The sequence below is a fragment of the Pseudophryne corroboree genome, chromosome 4, assembly GCF_028390025.1.
Source record: "Pseudophryne corroboree isolate aPseCor3 chromosome 4, aPseCor3.hap2, whole genome shotgun sequence".
Classification (NCBI taxonomy): Eukaryota; Metazoa; Chordata; class Amphibia; order Anura; family Myobatrachidae; genus Pseudophryne; species Pseudophryne corroboree.
In genome coordinates this window covers 522,312,806-522,332,007 of record NC_086447.1, presented here as the reverse complement: position 1 = coordinate 522,332,007, position 19,202 = coordinate 522,312,806, and the positions used below count along the sequence as shown (strand labels likewise).

General features: G+C 49.8%; 1 protein-coding gene across 2 annotated transcripts in view; it reads right to left on the bottom strand.

The window, feature by feature from the left end:
- LOC134909889 (heat shock factor protein 2-like) overlaps positions 1 to 18,973 on the bottom strand; it is a 154,568-nt gene extending 135,595 nt beyond the window's left edge. Inside the window, exon 1 of one of the 2 annotated variants that reach the window (XM_063917245.1) lies at positions 18,775 to 18,973. In XM_063917245.1, coding sequence (XP_063773315.1) covers positions 18,775 to 18,867 — 93 coding nt within the window. In that variant the 5' untranslated portion in view covers positions 18,868 to 18,973. The remainder of the gene's footprint in view (positions 1 to 18,774) is intronic. The other variant, XM_063917243.1, reaches the window with a different exon arrangement.
- Between the last annotated feature and the right edge of the window lie 229 nt (positions 18,974 to 19,202).

Sequence of the window (19,202 nt, the reverse complement as noted above, 5' to 3'; positions counted from 1 at the left end):
TGCAAACGTCGGCCCATTCTCCCAATATCAGGTGGATGGCCATTGATTGTATATGTGTGTACTCTGTACCAATGCAGGAGTGTTAACCAATAAACAGCTTAAAACACTCCTGCAACGGTCGTGGCCGGGAGGTCGCATCTTAGCTGTAAATACAACCTCCCGATCCGCAGAGGAGCCATACCCACCGCTGCCGCCCCCGCCTCACAGGAGGTCATAGGGGTCACAGCTGGGTACACACAGAGTGTGTAAAAGGTAGAGGATATCCATGAGCGATACCATCAGTGTATGCCTTCGAACTTCCATGCAAACAACAAAGAGCATACACACTGAACGATATAGTTCAGTGACGTCACCCTGCCACATCCCCGAACATGCAGTTTATGACGATATCGTCAGATTGACCTGCATGTTCGGACGATAAGTGATATCGTTAACGACCCGAAGGAGTGCACATCGTTAATGATACAGTGACTGTACAATAACGATATGTCATTAAAATATCGTCTAGTGTGTATGCACCTTTAGTCCTACTTATTACTTATGATAATTAATAAATCTGAATTGTAATACAAAATGGAAAATGCAAAAGCACTTTGAGAGAAACACGCAAAAAAGGAGGAATTAAGCATTAGTACTGGGCATGCCACTGGCATTAACCATTTTGAATAAAAACACTAGTTTTTTAGTATAATAGCCTTTAAAAAAAAAATAAGAATTTACTTACCGATAATTCTATTTCTCGGAGTCCGTAGTGGATGCTGGGGTTCCTGAAAGGACCATGGGGAATAGCGGCTCCGCAGGAGACAGGGCACAAAAAGTAAAGCTTTTCCAGATCAGGTGGTGTGCACTGGCTCCTCCCCCTATGACCCTCCTCCAGACTCCAGTTAGGTACTGTGCCCGGACGAGCGTACACAATAAGGGAGGATTTTGAATCCCGGGTAAGACTCATACCAGCCACACCAATCACACCGTACAACTTGTGATCTAAACCCAGTTAACAGTATGATAACAGCGGAGCCTCTGAAAGATGGCTTCCTTCAACAATAACCCGAATTAGTTAACAATAACTATGTACAAGTAATGCAGATAATCCGCACTTGGGATGGGCGCCCAGCATCCACTACGGACTCCGAGAAATAGATTTATCGGTAAGTAAAATCTTATTTTCTCTATCGTCCTAGTGGATGCTGGGGTTCCTGAAAGGACCATGGGGATTATACCAAAGCTCCCAAACGGGCGGGAGAGTGCGGATGACTCTGCAGCACCGAATGAGAGAACTCCAGGTCCTCCTTAGCCAGAGTATCAAATTTGTAAAATTTTACAAACGTGTTCTCCCCTGACCACGTAGCTGCTCGGCAAAGTTGTAATGCCGAGACCCCTCGGGCAGCCGCCCAAGATGAGCCCACCTTCCTTGTGGAGTGGGCCTTTACAGATTTAGGCTGTGGCAGGCCTGCCACAGAATGTGCAAGTTGGATTGTGCTACAGATCCAACGAGCAATCGTCTGCTTAGACGCAGGAGCACCCATCTTGTTGGGTGCATACAATATAAACAACGAGTCAGATTTTCTGACTCCAGCTGTCCTTGCAATATATATTTTTAATGCTCTGACAACGTCCAGTAACTTGGAGTCCTCCAAGTCACTTGTAGCCGCAGGCACTACAATAGGCTGGTTCAGATGAAATGCTGACACCACCTTAGGGAGAAAATGCGGACGAGTCCGCAGTTCTGCCCTGTCCGAATGGAAAATCAGATATGGGCTTTTGTAAGATAAAGCTGCCAGTTCTGACACTCTCCTGGCCGAAGCCAGGGCTAGAAGCATGGTCACTTTCCATGTGAGATATTTCAAATCCACCTTCTTTAGTGGTTCAAACCAATGAGATTTTAGAAAGTCCAAAACCACATTGAGATCCCACGGTGCCACAGGAGGCTGTATATGTAGCACTCCCTTAACAAAGGTCTGGACTTCAGGGACTGAAGCCAATTCTTTTTGAAAGAAAATCGACAGGGCCGAAATTTGAACCTTAATAGATCCCAATTTGAGACCCATAGACAATCCTGATTGCAGGAAATGTAGGAATCGACCCAGTTGAAATTCCTCCGTCGGAGCACTCCGATCTTCGCACCACGCAACATATTTTCGCCAAATTCGGTGATAATGTTGCACGGTTACTTCCTTCCTTGCTTTAATCAAAGTAGGAATGACTTCTTCCGGCATGCCTTTTTCCTGTAGGATCCGGCGTTCAACCGCCATGCCGTCAAACGCAGCCGCGGTAAGTCTTGAAACAGACAGGGACCCTGCTGAAGCAAGTCCCTCCTTAGAGGTAGAGGCCACGGATCTTCCGTGATCATCTCTTGAAGTTCCGGGTACCAAGTCCTTCTTGGCCAATCCGGAACCACTAGTATCGTCCTTACGCCTCTTTGCCGTATAATTCTCAATACTTTTGGTATGAGAGGCAGAGGAGGAAACACATACACCGACTGGTACACCCAAGGCGTTACCAGCGCGTCCACAGCTATTGCCTGCGGATCTCTTGACCTGGCGCAATACCTGTCCAGTTTTTTGTTGAGGCGAGACGCCATCATGTCCACCATTGGTCTTTCCCAACGGGTTACCAGCAAGTGGAAGACTTCTGGATGAAGTCCCCACTCTCCCGGGTGAAGATCGTGTCTGCTGAGGAAGTCTGCTTCCCAGTTGTCCACTCCCGGGATGAACACTGCTGACAGTGCTATCACATGATTCTCTGCCCAGCGAAGAATCCTTGCAGCTTCTGCCATTGCACTCCTGCTTCTTGTGCCGCCCTGTCTGTTCACATGGGCGACTGCCGTGATGTTGTCCGACTGGATCAACACCGGTTTTCCCTGAAGCAGAGGTTCTGCCTGGCTTAGAGCATTGTATATTGCTCTTAGTTCCAGAATGTTTATGTGAAGAGACGTTTCCAGGCTCGTCCATACTCCCTGGAAGTTTCTTCCTTGTGTGACTGCTCCCCAGCCTCTCAGGCTGGCGTCCGTGGTCACCAGGATCCAATCCTGTATGCCGAATCTGCGGCCCTCCAATAGATGAGCACTCTGCAACCACCACAGAAGAGAAACCCTTGTCCTTGGAGACAGGGTTATCCGCAGGTGCATCTGAAGATGCGACCCTGACCATTTGTCCAACAGATCCCTTTGGAAAATTCTTGCGTGGAATCTGCCGAATGGAATTGCTTCGTAAGAAGCCACCATTTTTCCCAGGACTCTTGTGCATTGATGTACAGACACCTTTCCTGGTTTTAGGAGGTTCCTGACAAGCTCGGATAACTCCTTGGCTTTTTCCTCCGGGAGAAAAACCTTTTTCTGAACCGTGTCCAGAATCATCCCTAGGAACAGCAGACGAGTTGTCGGCATTAACTGGGATTTTGGAATATTCAGAATCCACCCGTGCTGTTTTAGCACTTCTTGCGACAGTGCTAATCCCATCTCTAGCTGTTCTCTGGACCTTGCCCTTATTAGGAGATCGTCCAAGTATGGGATAATTAATATGCCTTTTCTTCGAAGAAGAATCATCATCTCGGCCATTACCTTTGTAAAGACCCGAGGTGCCGTGGACAATCCGAACGGCAGCGTCTGAAACTGATAGTGACAGTTTTGTACAACGAACCTGAGGTACCCCTGGTGTGAGGGGTAGATTGGAACGTGGAGATACGCATCCTTGATGTCCAAGGATACCATAAAGTCCCCCTCTTCCAGGTTCGCTATCACTGCTCTGAGTGACTCCATCTTGAACTTCTTTATGTACAGGTTCAAGGACTTCAGATTTAGAATAGGCCTTACCGAGCCATCCGGCTTCGGTACCACAAAAAGAGTGGAATAATACCCCTTCCCTTGTTGTAGAAGAGGTACCTTGACTATCACCTGCTGAGAGTACAGCTTGTGAATGGCTTCCAAAACCGTCTCCCTTTCGGAGGGGGACGTTGGTAAAGCAGACTTCAGGAAACGGCGAGGTGGATCTGTCTCTAATTCCAACCTGTACCCCTGAGATATTATCTGCAGGATCCAGGGATCTACCTGCGAGTGAGCCCACTGCGCGCTGTAATTTTTGAGACGACCACCCACCGTCCCCGAGTCCGCTTGAGAAGCCCCAGCGTCATGCTGAGGCTTTTGTAGAAGCCGGGGAAGGCTTCTGTTCCTGGGAAGGAGCTGCCTGTTGCTGTCTCTTCCCTCGACCTCTGCCTCGTGGCAGATATGAATAGCCCTTTGCTCTCTTATTTTTAAAGGAACGAAAGGGCTGCGGTTGAAAAGTCGGTGCCTTTTTCTGTTGGGGAGTGACTTGAGGTAGAAAGGTGGATTTCCCGGCTGTAGCCGTGGCCACCAAATCTGATAGACCGACTCCAAATAACTCCTCCCCTTTATACGGCAAAACTTCCATATGTCGTTTTGAATCCGCATCGCCTGTCCACTGTCGCGTCCATAAAGCTCTTCTGGCCGAAATGGACATAGCACTTACCCGTGATGCCAGTGTGCAGATATCCCTCTGTGCATCACGCATATAAAGAAATGCATCCTTTATTTGTTCTAACGACAGTAAAATATTGTCCCTGTCCAGGGTATCAATATTTTCAATCAGGGACTCTGACCAAACTACCCCCGCACTGCACATCCAGGCAGTCGCTATAGCTGGTCGTAGTATAACACCTGCATGTGTGTATATACTTTTTTGGATATTTTCCATCCTCCTATCTGATGGATCTTTAAGTGCGGCCGTCTCAGGAGAGGGTAACGCCACTTGTTTAGATAAGCGTGTTAGCGCCTTGTCCACCCTAGGAGGTGTTTCCCAGCGCTCCCTAACCTCTGGCGGGAAAGGGTATAATGCCAATAATTTCTTTGAAATTATCAGCTTTTTATCAGGGGCAACCCACGCTTCATTACACACGTCATTTAATTCTTCTGATTCAGGAAAAACTATAGGTAGTTTTTTCACACCCCACATAATACCCTGTTTAGTGGTACCTGTAGTATCAGCTAAATGTAACGCCTCCTTCATTGCCAAAATCATATAACGTGTGGCCCTACTGGAAAATACGGTTGATTCGTCACCGTCACCACTGGAGTCAGTGCCTGCGTCTGGGTCTGTGTCGACCGACTGAGGCAAAGGGCGTTTCACAGCCCCTGACGGTGTTTGAGTCGCCTGGACAGGCACTAATTGATTGTCCGGCCGTCTCATGTCGTCAAACGACTGCTTTAGCGTGTTGACACTATCCCGTAGTTCCATAAATAAAGGCATCCATTCTGGTGTCGACTCCCTAGGGGGTGACATCCTCATATTTGGCAATTGCTCCGCCTCCACACCAATATCGTCCTCATACATGTCGACACACACGTGCCGACACACAGCAGACACACAGGGAATGCTCCTAACGAAGACAGGACCCACTAGCCCTTTGGGGAGACAGAGGGAGAGTTTGCCAGCACACACCAAAAGCGCTATATATAACAGGGATAGCCTTATAATAAGTGCTCCCTTATAGCTGCTTTATATATATCAAAATATCGCCATAAATTTGCCCCCCCTCTCTGTTTTACCCTGTTTCTGTAGTGCAGTGCAGGGGAGAGACCTGGGAGCCTTCCTGACCAGCGGAGCTGTGAGAGGAAATGGCGCCGTGTGCTGAGGAGATAGGCCCCGCCCCTTTTCCGGCGGGCTCGTCTCCCGCTATTTAGTGAATCCAGGCAGGGGTTAAATATCTCCATATAGCCTCTGGGGGCTATATGTGAGGTATTTTTAGCCTTTATATAGGTTACATTTGCCTCCCAGGGCGCCCCCCCCCAGCGCCCTGCACCCTCAGTGACTGCGTGTGAAGTGTGCTGAGAGGAAAATGGCGCACAGCTGCAGTGCTGTGCGCTACCTTTAGAAGACTGCAGGAGTCTTCAGCCGCCGATTCTGGACCTCTTCTGACTTCAGCATCTGCAAGGGGGCCGGCGGCGCGGCTCCGGTGACCATCCAGGCTGTACCTGTGATCGTCCCTCTGGAGCTGATGTCCAGTAGCCAAGAAGCCAATCCATCCTGCACGCAGGTGAGTTCACTTCTTCTCCCCTCAGTCCCTCGTTGCAGTGATCCTGTTGCCAGCAGGACTCACTGTAAAATAAAAAACCTAAGCTAAACTTTTTCTAAGCAGCTCTTTAGGAGAGCCACCTAGATTGCACCCTTCTCGGCCGGGCACAAAAATCTAACTGGAGTCTGGAGGAGGGTCATAGGGGGAGGAGCCAGTGCACACCACCTGATCTGGAAAAGCTTTACTTTTTGTGCCCTGTCTCCTGCGGAGCCGCTATTCCCCATGGTCCTTTCAGGAACCCCAGCATCCACTAGGACGATAGAGAAATAAGGGCTTTTATAAGATAAAGCCGCCAGTTCAGATACTCTCCTGGCGGACGCCAGGGCCAGTAACATAGTCACTTTCCATGTGAGATATTTCAAATCCACATTTTTTAGTGGTTCAAACCAATGGGATTTGAGGAAATCTAAAACTACATTTAGATCCCACGGTGCCACCGGAGGCACCACAGGAGGCTGTATATGCAGTACTCCTTTGACAAAAGTCTGGACCTCAGGAACTGAGGCCAATTCTTTTTGGAAGAATATTGACAGGGCCGAAATTTGAACCTTAATAGATCCCAATTTGAGACCCATAGACAATCCTGATTGCAGGAAATGTAGGAAACGACCCAGTTGAAATTCCTCCGTCGGAGCACTCCGATCTTCGCACCACGCAACATATTTCCGCCAAATGCGGTGATAATGCTTCGCGGTGACTTCCTTTCTTGCCTTAATCAAGGTAGGAATGACTTCTTCTGGAATGCCTTTTCCTTTTAGGATCTGGCGTTCAACCGCCATGCCGTCAAACGCAGCCGCGGTAAGTCTTGGAATAGACACGGTCCCTGCTGAAGCAGGTCCTGTCTTAGAGGTAGAGGCCACGGATCGTCCGTGACCATCTCTTGAAGTTCCGGGTACCAAGACCTTCTTGGCCAATCCGGAGCCACTAGTATCGTTCTTACTCCGCTTTGCCGTATGATTCTCAATACCTTTGGTATGAGAGGCAGAGGAGGAAACACATACACCGACTGGTACACCCAAGGTGTTACCAGCGCGTCCACAGCTATTGCCTGCGGATCTCTTGACCTGGCGCAATACCTGTCCAGTTTTTTGTTGAGGCGAGACGCCATCATGTCCACCATTGGTCTTTCCCAACGGTTTATTAGCATGTGGAAAACTTCTGGATGAAGTCCCCACTCTCCCGGGTGAAGATCGTGTCTGCTGAGGAAGTCTGCTTCCCAGTTGTCCACTCCCGGGATGAACACTGCTGACAGTGCTATCACGTGATTCTCCGCCCAGCGAAGGATCCTGGCAGCTTCTGCCATTGCACTCCTGCTTCTTGTGCCGCCCTGTCTGTTTACATGGGCGACTGCCGTGATGTTGTCCGACTGGATCAACACCGGTCTTTCTTGAAGCAGAGGTTCCGCCTGGCTTAGAGCATTGTAGATTGCTCTTAGTTCCAGAATGTTTATGTGGAGACTTTTCCAGGCTCGACCACACTCCCTGGAAGTTTCTTCCTTGTGTGACTGCTCCCCAGCCTCTCAGGCTGGCGTCCGTGGTCACCAGGATCCAATCCTGTATGCCGAATCTGCGGCCCTCCAATAGATGAGCCCTCTGCAACCACCACAGAAGAGATACCCTTGTCCTTGGAGACAGGGTTATCCGCAGGTGCATCTGAAGATGCGTGCATTGATGTACAGACACCTTTCCTGGTTTTAGGAGATTCCTGACCAGGTCGGATAACTCCTTGGCTTTTTCCTCGGGAAGAAAAACCTTTTTCTGAACCGTGTCCAGAATCATCCCTAGGAACAGCAGACGAGTTGTCGGCATTAATTGGGATTTTGGAATATTCAGAATCCATCCGTGCTGCTTTAGCACCTCTTGAGATATTGCTAATCCCATCTCTAGCTGTTCTCTGGACCTTGCCCTTATTAGGAGATCGTCCAAGTATGGGATAATTAATACGCCTTTTCTTCGAAGAAGAATCATCATCTCGGCCATTACCATTGTAAAGACCCGAGGTGCCGTGGACAAACCAAACGGCAGCGTCTGAAACTGATAGTGACAGTTTTGTACAACGAACCTGAGGTACCCCTGGTGTGAGGGGTAAATTGGAACGTGGAGATACGCATCCTTGATGTCCAAGGATACCATAAAGTCCCCTTCTTCCAGGTTCGCTATCACTGCTCTGAGTGACTCCATCTTGAACTTGAACTTCTTTATGTACAGGTTCAAGGACTTCAGATTTAGAATAGGCCTTACCGAGCCATCCGGCTTCGGTACCACAAAAAGAGTGGAATAATACCCCTTCCCTTGTTGTAGAAGAGGTACCTTGACTATCACCTGCTGAGAGTACAGCTTGTGAATGGCTTCCAAAACCGTCTCCCTTTCGGAGGGGGACGTTGGTAAAGCAGACTTCAGGAAACGGCGAGGTGGATCTGTCTCTAATTCCAACCTGTACCCCTGAGATATTATCTGCAGGATCCAGGGATCTACCTGCGAGTGAGCCCACTGCGCGCTGTAATTTTTGAGACGACCACCCACCGTCCCCGAGTCCGCTTGAGAAGCCCCAGCGTCATGCTGAGGCTTTTGTAGAAGCCGGGGAAGGCTTCTGTTCCTGGGAAGGAGCTGCCTGTTGCTGTCTCTTCCCTCGACCTCTGCCTCGTGGCAGATATGAATAGCCCTTTGCTCTCTTATTTTTAAAGGAACGAAAGGGCTGCGGTTGAAAAGTCGGTGCCTTTTTCTGTTGGGGAGTGACTTGAGGTAGAAAGGTGGATTTCCCGGCTGTAGCCGTGGCCACCAAATCTGATAGACCGACTCCAAATAACTCCTCCCCTTTATACGGCAAAACTTCCATATGTCGTTTTGAATCCGCATCGCCTGTCCACTGTCGCGTCCATAAAGCTCTTCTGGCCGAAATGGACATAGCACTTACCCGTGATGCCAGTGTGCAGATATCCCTCTGTGCATCACGCATATAAAGAAATGCATCCTTTATTTGTTCTAACGACAGTAAAATATTGTCCCTGTCCAGGGTATCAATATTTTCAATCAGGGACTCTGACCAAACTACCCCCGCACTGCACATCCAGGCAGTCGCTATAGCTGGTCGTAGTATAACACCTGCATGTGTGTATATACTTTTTTGGATATTTTCCATCCTCCTATCTGATGGATCTTTAAGTGCGGCCGTCTCAGGAGAGGGTAACGCCACTTGTTTAGATAAGCGTGTTAGCGCCTTGTCCACCCTAGGAGGTGTTTCCCAGCGCTCCCTAACCTCTGGCGGGAAAGGGTATAATGCCAATAATTTCTTTGAAATTATCAGCTTTTTATCAGGGGCAACCCACGCTTCATTACACACGTCATTTAATTCTTCTGATTCAGGAAAAACTATAGGTAGTTTTTTCACACCCCACATAATACCCTGTTTAGTGGTACCTGTAGTATCAGCTAAATGTAACGCCTCCTTCATTGCCAAAATCATATAACGTGTGGCCCTACTGGAAAATACGGTTGATTCGTCACCGTCACCACTGGAGTCAGTGCCTGCGTCTGGGTCTGTGTCGACCGACTGAGGCAAAGGGCGTTTCACAGCCCCTGACGGTGTTTGAGTCGCCTGGACAGGCACTAATTGATTGTCCGGCCGTCTCATGTCGTCAAACGACTGCTTTAGCGTGTTGACACTATCCCGTAGTTCCATAAATAAAGGCATCCATTCTGGTGTCGACTCCCTAGGGGGTGACATCCTCATATTTGGCAATTGCTCCGCCTCCACACCAATATCGTCCTCATACATGTCGACACACACGTGCCGACACACAGCAGACACACAGGGAATGCTCCTAACGAAGACAGGACCCACTAGCCCTTTGGGGAGACAGAGGGAGAGTTTGCCAGCACACACCAAAAGCGCTATATATAACAGGGATAGCCTTATAATAAGTGCTCCCTTATAGCTGCTTTATATATATCAAAATATCGCCATAAATTTGCCCCCCCTCTCTGTTTTACCCTGTTTCTGTAGTGCAGTGCAGGGGAGAGACCTGGGAGCCTTCCTGACCAGCGGAGCTGTGAGAGGAAATGGCGCCGTGTGCTGAGGAGATAGGCCCCGCCCCTTTTCCGGCGGGCTCGTCTCCCGCTATTTAGTGAATCCAGGCAGGGGTTAAATATCTCCATATAGCCTCTGGGGGCTATATGTGAGGTATTTTTAGCCTTTATATAGGTTACATTTGCCTCCCAGGGCGCCCCCCCCCAGCGCCCTGCACCCTCAGTGACTGCGTGTGAAGTGTGCTGAGAGGAAAATGGCGCACAGCTGCAGTGCTGTGCGCTACCTTTAGAAGACTGCAGGAGTCTTCAGCCGCCGATTCTGGACCTCTTCTGACTTCAGCATCTGCAAGGGGGCCGGCGGCGCGGCTCCGGTGACCATCCAGGCTGTACCTGTGATCGTCCCTCTGGAGCTGATGTCCAGTAGCCAAGAAGCCAATCCATCCTGCACGCAGGTGAGTTCACTTCTTCTCCCCTCAGTCCCTCGTTGCAGTGATCCTGTTGCCAGCAGGACTCACTGTAAAATAAAAAACCTAAGCTAAACTTTTTCTAAGCAGCTCTTTAGGAGAGCCACCTAGATTGCACCCTTCTCGGCCGGGCACAAAAATCTAACTGGAGTCTGGAGGAGGGTCATAGGGGGAGGAGCCAGTGCACACCACCTGATCTGGAAAAGCTTTACTTTTTGTGCCCTGTCTCCTGCGGAGCCGCTATTCCCCATGGTCCTTTCAGGAACCCCAGCATCCACTAGGACGATAGAGAAATAAGGGCTTTTATAAGATAAAGCCGCCAGTTCAGATACTCTCCTGGCGGACGCCAGGGCCAGTAACATAGTCACTTTCCATGTGAGATATTTCAAATCCACATTTTTTAGTGGTTCAAACCAATGGGATTTGAGGAAATCTAAAACTACATTTAGATCCCACGGTGCCACCGGAGGCACCACAGGAGGCTGTATATGCAGTACTCCTTTGACAAAAGTCTGGACCTCAGGAACTGAGGCCAATTCTTTTTGGAAGAATATTGACAGGGCCGAAATTTGAACCTTAATAGATCCCAATTTGAGACCCATAGACAATCCTGATTGCAGGAAATGTAGGAAACGACCCAGTTGAAATTCCTCCGTCGGAGCACTCCGATCTTCGCACCACGCAACATATTTCCGCCAAATGCGGTGATAATGCTTCGCGGTGACTTCCTTTCTTGCCTTAATCAAGGTAGGAATGACTTCTTCTGGAATGCCTTTTCCTTTTAGGATCTGGCGTTCAACCGCCATGCCGTCAAACGCAGCCGCGGTAAGTCTTGGAATAGACACGGTCCCTGCTGAAGCAGGTCCTGTCTTAGAGGTAGAGGCCACGGATCGTCCGTGACCATCTCTTGAAGTTCCGGGTACCAAGACCTTCTTGGCCAATCCGGAGCCACTAGTATCGTTCTTACTCCGCTTTGCCGTATGATTCTCAATACCTTTGGTATGAGAGGCAGAGGAGGAAACACATACACCGACTGGTACACCCAAGGTGTTACCAGCGCGTCCACAGCTATTGCCTGCGGATCTCTTGACCTGGCGCAATACCTGTCCAGTTTTTTGTTGAGGCGAGACGCCATCATGTCCACCATTGGTCTTTCCCAACGGTTTATTAGCATGTGGAAAACTTCTGGATGAAGTCCCCACTCTCCCGGGTGAAGATCGTGTCTGCTGAGGAAGTCTGCTTCCCAGTTGTCCACTCCCGGGATGAACACTGCTGACAGTGCTATCACGTGATTCTCCGCCCAGCGAAGGATCCTGGCAGCTTCTGCCATTGCACTCCTGCTTCTTGTGCCGCCCTGTCTGTTTACATGGGCGACTGCCGTGATGTTGTCCGACTGGATCAACACCGGTCTTTCTTGAAGCAGAGGTTCCGCCTGGCTTAGAGCATTGTAGATTGCTCTTAGTTCCAGAATGTTTATGTGGAGACTTTTCCAGGCTCGACCACACTCCCTGGAAGTTTCTTCCTTGTGTGACTGCTCCCCAGCCTCTCAGGCTGGCGTCCGTGGTCACCAGGATCCAATCCTGTATGCCGAATCTGCGGCCCTCCAATAGATGAGCCCTCTGCAACCACCACAGAAGAGATACCCTTGTCCTTGGAGACAGGGTTATCCGCAGGTGCATCTGAAGATGCGTGCATTGATGTACAGACACCTTTCCTGGTTTTAGGAGATTCCTGACCAGGTCGGATAACTCCTTGGCTTTTTCCTCGGGAAGAAAAACCTTTTTCTGAACCGTGTCCAGAATCATCCCTAGGAACAGCAGACGAGTTGTCGGCATTAATTGGGATTTTGGAATATTCAGAATCCATCCGTGCTGCTTTAGCACCTCTTGAGATATTGCTAATCCCATCTCTAGCTGTTCTCTGGACCTTGCCCTTATTAGGAGATCGTCCAAGTATGGGATAATTAATACGCCTTTTCTTCGAAGAAGAATCATCATCTCGGCCATTACCATTGTAAAGACCCGAGGTGCCGTGGACAAACCAAACGGCAGCGTCTGAAACTGATAGTGACAGTTTTGTACAACGAACCTGAGGTACCCCTGGTGTGAGGGGTAAATTGGAACGTGGAGATACGCATCCTTGATGTCCAAGGATACCATAAAGTCCCCTTCTTCCAGGTTCGCTATCACTGCTCTGAGTGACTCCATCTTGAACTTGAACTTCTTTATGTACAGGTTCAAGGACTTCAGATTTAGAATAGGCCTTACCGAGCCATCCGGCTTCGGTACCACAAATAGAGTGGAATAATACCCCTTCCCTTGTTGTAGAAGAGGTACCTTGACTATCACCTGCTGAGAGTACAGCTTGTGAATGGCTTCCAAAACAGTCTCCCTTTCGGAAGGGGACGTTGGTAAAGCCAACTTCAGGAAACGGCGAGGTGGATCTGTCTCTAATTCCAACCTGTACCCCTGAGATATTATCTGCAGGATCCAGGGATCTACCTGCGAGTGAGCCCACTGCGCGCTGTAATTTTTGAGACGACCTCCCACCGTCCCCGAGTCCGCTTGAGAAGCCCCAGCGTCATGCTGAGGCTTTTGTAGAAGCCGGGGAGGGCTTCTGTTCCTGGGAAGGAGCTGCCTGTTGCTGTTTCTTCCCTCGACCTCTGCCTCGTGGCAGATATGAATAGCCCTTTGCTCTCTTATTTTTAAAGGAACGAAAGGGCTGCGGTTGAAAAGTCGGTGCCTTTTTCTGTTGGGGAGTGACTTGAGGTAGAAAGGTGGATTTCCCGGCTGTAGCCGTGGCCACCAAATCTGATAGACCGACTCCAAATAACTCCTCCCCTTTATACGGCAAAACTTCCATATGCCGTTTTGAATCCGCATCGCCTGTCCACTGTCGCGTCCATAAAGCTCTTCTGGCCGAAATGGACATAGCACTTACCCGTGATGCCAGTGTGCAGATATCCCTCTGTGCATCACGCATATAAAGAAATGCATCCTTTATTTGTTCTAACGACAGTAAAATATTGTCCCTATCCAGGGTATCAATATTTTCAATCAGGGACTCTGACCAAACTACCCCAGCACTGCACATCCAGGCAGTCGCTATAGCTGGTCGTAGTATAACACCTGCATGTGTGTATATACTTTTTTGGATATTTTCCATCCTCCTATCTGATGGATCTTTAAGTGCGGCCGTCTCAGGAGAAGGTAACGCCACTTGTTTTGATAAGCGTGTTAGCGCCTTGTCCACCCTAGGAGGTGTTTCCCAGCGCTCCCTAACCTCTGGCGGGAAAGGGTATAATGCCAATAATTTCTTTGAAATTATCAGCTTTTTATCAGGGGCAACCCACGCTTCATCACACACGTCATTTAATTCTTCTGATTCAGGAAAAACTATAGGTAGTTTTTTCACACCCCACATAATACCCTGTTTAGTGGTACCTGTAGTATCAGCTAAATGTAACGCCTCCTTCATTGCCAAAATCATATAACGTGTGGCCCTACTGGAAAATACGGTTGATTCGTCACCGTCACCACTGGAATCAGTGCCTGTGTCTGGGTCTGTGTCGACCGACTGAGGCAAAGGGCGTTTTACAGCCCCTGACGGTGTTTGAGGCGCCTGGACAGGCACTAATTGATTGTCCGGCCGCCTCATGTCGTCAAACGACTGCTTTAGCGTGTTGACACTATCCCGTAATTCCATAAATAAAGGCATCCATTCTGGTGTCGACCCCCTAGGAGGTGACATCCCCATATTTGGCAATTGCTCCGCCTCCACACCAATATCGTCCTCATACATGTCGACACACACGTACCGACACACAGCAGACACACAGGGAATGCTCTAAACGAAGACAGGACCCACTAGCCCTTTGGGGAGACAGAGGGAGAGTCTGCCAGCACACACCAAAAAGCGCTATATATGACAGGGATAGCCTTATAATAAGTGCTCCCTTATAGCTGCTTTATATATATCAAGATATTGCCATTAAATTTGCCCCCCCTCTCTGTTTTACCCTGTTTCTGTAGTGCAGTGCAGGGGAGAGACCTGGGAGCCGTCCTGACCAGCGGAGCTGTGAGAGGAAATGGCGCCGTGTGCTGAGGAGATAGGCCCCGCCCCTTTTTCGGCGGGCTCGTCTCCCGCTATTTTGTGAATACAGGCAGGGGTTAAATATCTCCATATAGCCTCTGGGGGCTATATGTGAGGTATTTTTAGCCTTTATATAGGTTTACATTTGCCTCCCAGGGCGCCCCCCCCCAGCGCCCTGCACCCTCAGTGACTGCGTGTGAAGTGTGCTGAGAGGAAAATGGCGCACAGCTGCAGTGCTGTGCGCTACCTTTAGAAGACTGCAGGAGTCTTCAGCCGCCGATTCTGGACCTCTTCTTACTTCAGCATCTGCAAGGGGGCCGGCGGCGCGGCTCCGGTGACCATCCAGGCTGTACCTGTGATCGTCCCTCTGGAGCTGATGTCCAGTAGCCAAGAAGCCAATCCATCCTGCACGCAGGTGAGTTCACTTCTTCTCCCCTCTGTCCCTCGTTGCAGTGATCCTGTTGCCAGCAGGAATCACTGTAAAATAAAAAACCTAAGCTAAACTTTCTCTAAGCAGCTCTTTATGAGAGCCACCTAGAATTGCACCCTTCTCGGCCGGGCACAAAAATCTAACTGGAGTCTGGAGGAGGGTCATAGGGGGAGGAGCCAGTGCACACCACCTGATCTGGAAAAGCTTTACTTTTTGTGCCCTGTCTCCTGCGGAGCCGCTATTCCCCATGGTCCTTTCAGGAACCCCAGCATCCACTAGGACGATAGAGAAATAAAAAAAAATAGATGTCACGGCACTGAGCCAGTTGTCACAGCATAGTAAAACAAACCAGAGTGTTTTTATTGTTTTAAGAAATCATTTGGTTTAAAACGCTAATCCCGGGTATAGCATTATTTATAGACTGTGCAAAACCTCTCACCTCATCCCCTAAAAATAATAAATGAGCTCTACATCGCTCTACTAATAGCAGGTTTATTATTGTTAGCCCAATAACACACAAGGGGGTCGATTCAATTCACTGAGAGTTGAAAAGCGCCGGGAGCAAACTCGGGATTCAATACAGCGACGAGTTACCCTCAATTGTCGGGAATTCTTCTCATATCCCCGGGGGATGAGAGAAGAAACCCGACAAAAGTGCCGCCGCGAGGCTTATTCTGTCGGGAATCAGCCTCGCGCCGGGGAGTTAAGTCGGAGAATGCCCGTTCTCCCGACAATTCAACCTGTTTAGTCTGCGAGAACGGGCCATCGCCGACTTAATTGGAGCTGAAATGAATAGAGTCAGGAGCTAATACCCGGCGCTATTCAACTGTCGCTGAATAGAATTGACCCCATGGAGTGGGAAGAGCAGGTTCTATACACACTAAAAGCTAAGTACACACCAGGACGATGGGCATTTGGGAAATGCCCGTCAACTCAGATTGCAGTTACACACTGCAGCGATGTTAATGAAGGATGGAACAATCACGTTCTGTCCTTCATTAGCATAAACAAGGATTCTAGCGATATCACTAGGTTTGATGTGTAGAACATCAAACCTAGCGACTGTTGCAGGCATTTGCAATCCTGCATACACACTGGGGTCGATTCAATTCACCGACAGTTGAATAGCGCCGGGAGTTAGCTCCCGTCGCTATTCAATTCAGCTCAAGTTAAGTCGGCGAAGGACCGTTCTCCCGGACTTAACAGGTTGAATTGTCAGGAAAACGGGCATTCTCCGACTTAACTCCCCGCCGCGATGCTGAATCTCGACAGAATCAGCCTCGCGCAGAAGCACTTTTGTCAGATTTCTTCTCTCATCCCCGGGGGTGAGAGAAGAATTCCCGACAATTGAGTGACACTTGACGCTGTATTGAATAGCTTTCAACTTCTGTGAATTGAATCGACCCCACTGAGTGATAGAAGCGATAGGTAGTTCCAAAATAGCATTTTGGAAAAACATAGGTCCAGTGTGTACGCAGCTTAACATACTGGAACAACCAGCCAATTAATCTCACTTTCCCGACAATTTCTCTTGAGCCCTGAACAAGCGAGAAAAATATGCAATTTTGAAAGGTTTTATCAGAAAGAAAGAAATAAAAACTTAAGGGGGGTACTCACAGAGAGATCCATGCTTAACATCTAAGCAATCTGACTAGATTGCTTAGATTTTAAGCACAGATCACTCGTGTGTACCCCCCTCAGCGATAGCGATGCGCGACCCTGCACATCGCCATCGCTAGACTGAGCCTGCCGGTGAAATGAGCGGCCCCCCGTCCTCCCCCGCACCGCCCAGCACACATCGCGCTGTGCTGAGCGGCGGGAGAGATGTGTGCTGAGCGGTTCGCTCAGCACACATCTCTCCCGTGTATAGGGCCCTTAAGTGTAATCAAAGAGATGTCAAATATGAGGAAGAAAACAACTTTAAACAGTGTTAGCTGGGAGCTTTGTTATTCCCCATCATTTATCACTGCACGTTCCCCACTCCTCTATAACACGTGTATCAGTGTGAGCTAGTAAAAAGTGTCACTTTCAGCCCCCCTCTACCCCCTCCTTTCCAGCCACATGCCCCATGGTATCTACTCTTTCTCCTTGTGTCCCCTCCAGCCAAGAGCCCCCTGTGCCTCCTTGTGTCTATTAAGCCTCCAACCCCTGTGCCAGCACCATCCAATTTACCTTCTTCATTGAAAGACATTCTATCCAGATTCCAGAAGAATCCTCCTACAAGTAGGGCAGCTGGGAATACAGGGCAGTCGGGAACACACACCTGCAGGGTGTGGTGGCTTCAGGCTGCGAAGGGGGCAGAGCTTTGCAAAGGCAGCCGGGCATGTGCAGCAGCTCCCCCATGGACGGGTGGTCTTCAGTTTGCCGGCTGTCGGGATTCCGGCGCACAAAATACCGGCGCCAGCATACTGACACTTTTTCTCCCTTTTGGGGGTCCACGACCTCCCTGGAGGGAGAATAAATAGTGTGGCACGCATAGCGCGCCACCGTGCCCGCAGCAAGCCCGCAAGGGGCTCATTTGCGCTCGCCACGCTGTTGGTATGCCGGCGGTTGGGATCCCGGCACCGGTATGCTGGTCGGCAGGAGCCCGGCCGCCGGCATACAACACTACACCCCCCGTGGACATATCCCCATCTCTATCACTATCTTCTTGCGCATGTGCAGAACAGTAAATGCTGCAGTGATCGCAGGCAGGCCAACAGTAACTCATCTGGCTGTGGTGGGCCACATTTCATTGCGTTGTATGTGGTGTGGGCAGAAAGTTGGCACACTAGAATGATCGCTGGCTAATTTAAATAATGGAAATATCGTCAAGACATCTGTTTGGCAGTGCAAAGTCACTGCATGACAGGCAGCAATTCGCTAGCGATATAGCTTGGTCTGATGTGCAGCACATCAAACCCGACAACCACGGGAGCACACATATTGAACATAGACACAGATGTAGGTGATATGTCGGTCCAAAACGCCGGATCAAACGACATATCTCAGTGAGTACCAGGCTTAAGGTAACATTTCTGTATGAGGCAGGTGTGGTGCTGAGCAGAAGGCACACTGAAGGACTCGTGGGTATGTTATGGACAGTATTTGTCATACATGTAACCCAGGTAAGATAACTGGCAGAAAAAAAAACACACACAAGTGCCCACACAGGCTGCACCCGGCAGCTCAGCCCACAACAAGGTCACATATACGGCCAGTGCTGTGCGGGACAGTCAGACATGCTCGTATACGCACAGCGCCGCGACGGGAGGCATCAGTCTGCTAATGTGTCCCCCCACCATCTTCCTATTGGGGCAGAATGATGCGGCGCCTGACAGGTCACCTGAATGAGCATTCAGGCCGGCCAGCGTCACTCATCTCCTAGTAACAGAGCGCGTGGTGTGCGGGGACCGCGGAGTATGACAGGCCCTGTATACGGTAACAGGCTGCGGGCCCCGGTATTAGCGAGCACGAGCACTGCATCTGCGGCCAGATCAACCCTCCCACATTGCATGATAGATACAGGCACCGTAACAGTTGCATCTAAGTAAGGTTGCGGCCGCAGGCACCGCTGCCATTACTATGAGCTGCAGAGTGTGACCTGGGCCAGAGCCTGGAGGTACCAATATGTCTGCGCCCAGGCCACTGGGACAAAATGGTAGTCCTGCCATGGCACACAGGCCCGGGCGGTTACCTGACTCCAGGTGATGAACTCATTGGTGTCCGAGTCCTCTACCAGCGTCCAAAGCTTGCTTAGGAAGGCCGGTACGTTAGAGTTCTGCTTCATTGTCCCGGGCAGCGCCGCCACTGACTGAGAGGCCGACACCACAAGCTCCCGGAGCGATGCGCGAGCAGGACTGACTTACTGCGCCTGCGCAGTCTGTACACACTAGCATCCCGCCTCTAGGACACGCCCCCCTAATGATGAAGCCATTATAGGACAATTGACAGTGTGCGGCTCGAGTCGGACTCTACTTTACATAACTTTACATAACGGGCACAACCTCACGTGGAGGGACAGGTAGCGTGCTCGGGTCTGGGACTCCAGGTCGAGAACAAAAAGGTCGACACACCTTAGGTCAACACCAATTGGTCGACATGGAAAAAGGTCAAAATGAGTTT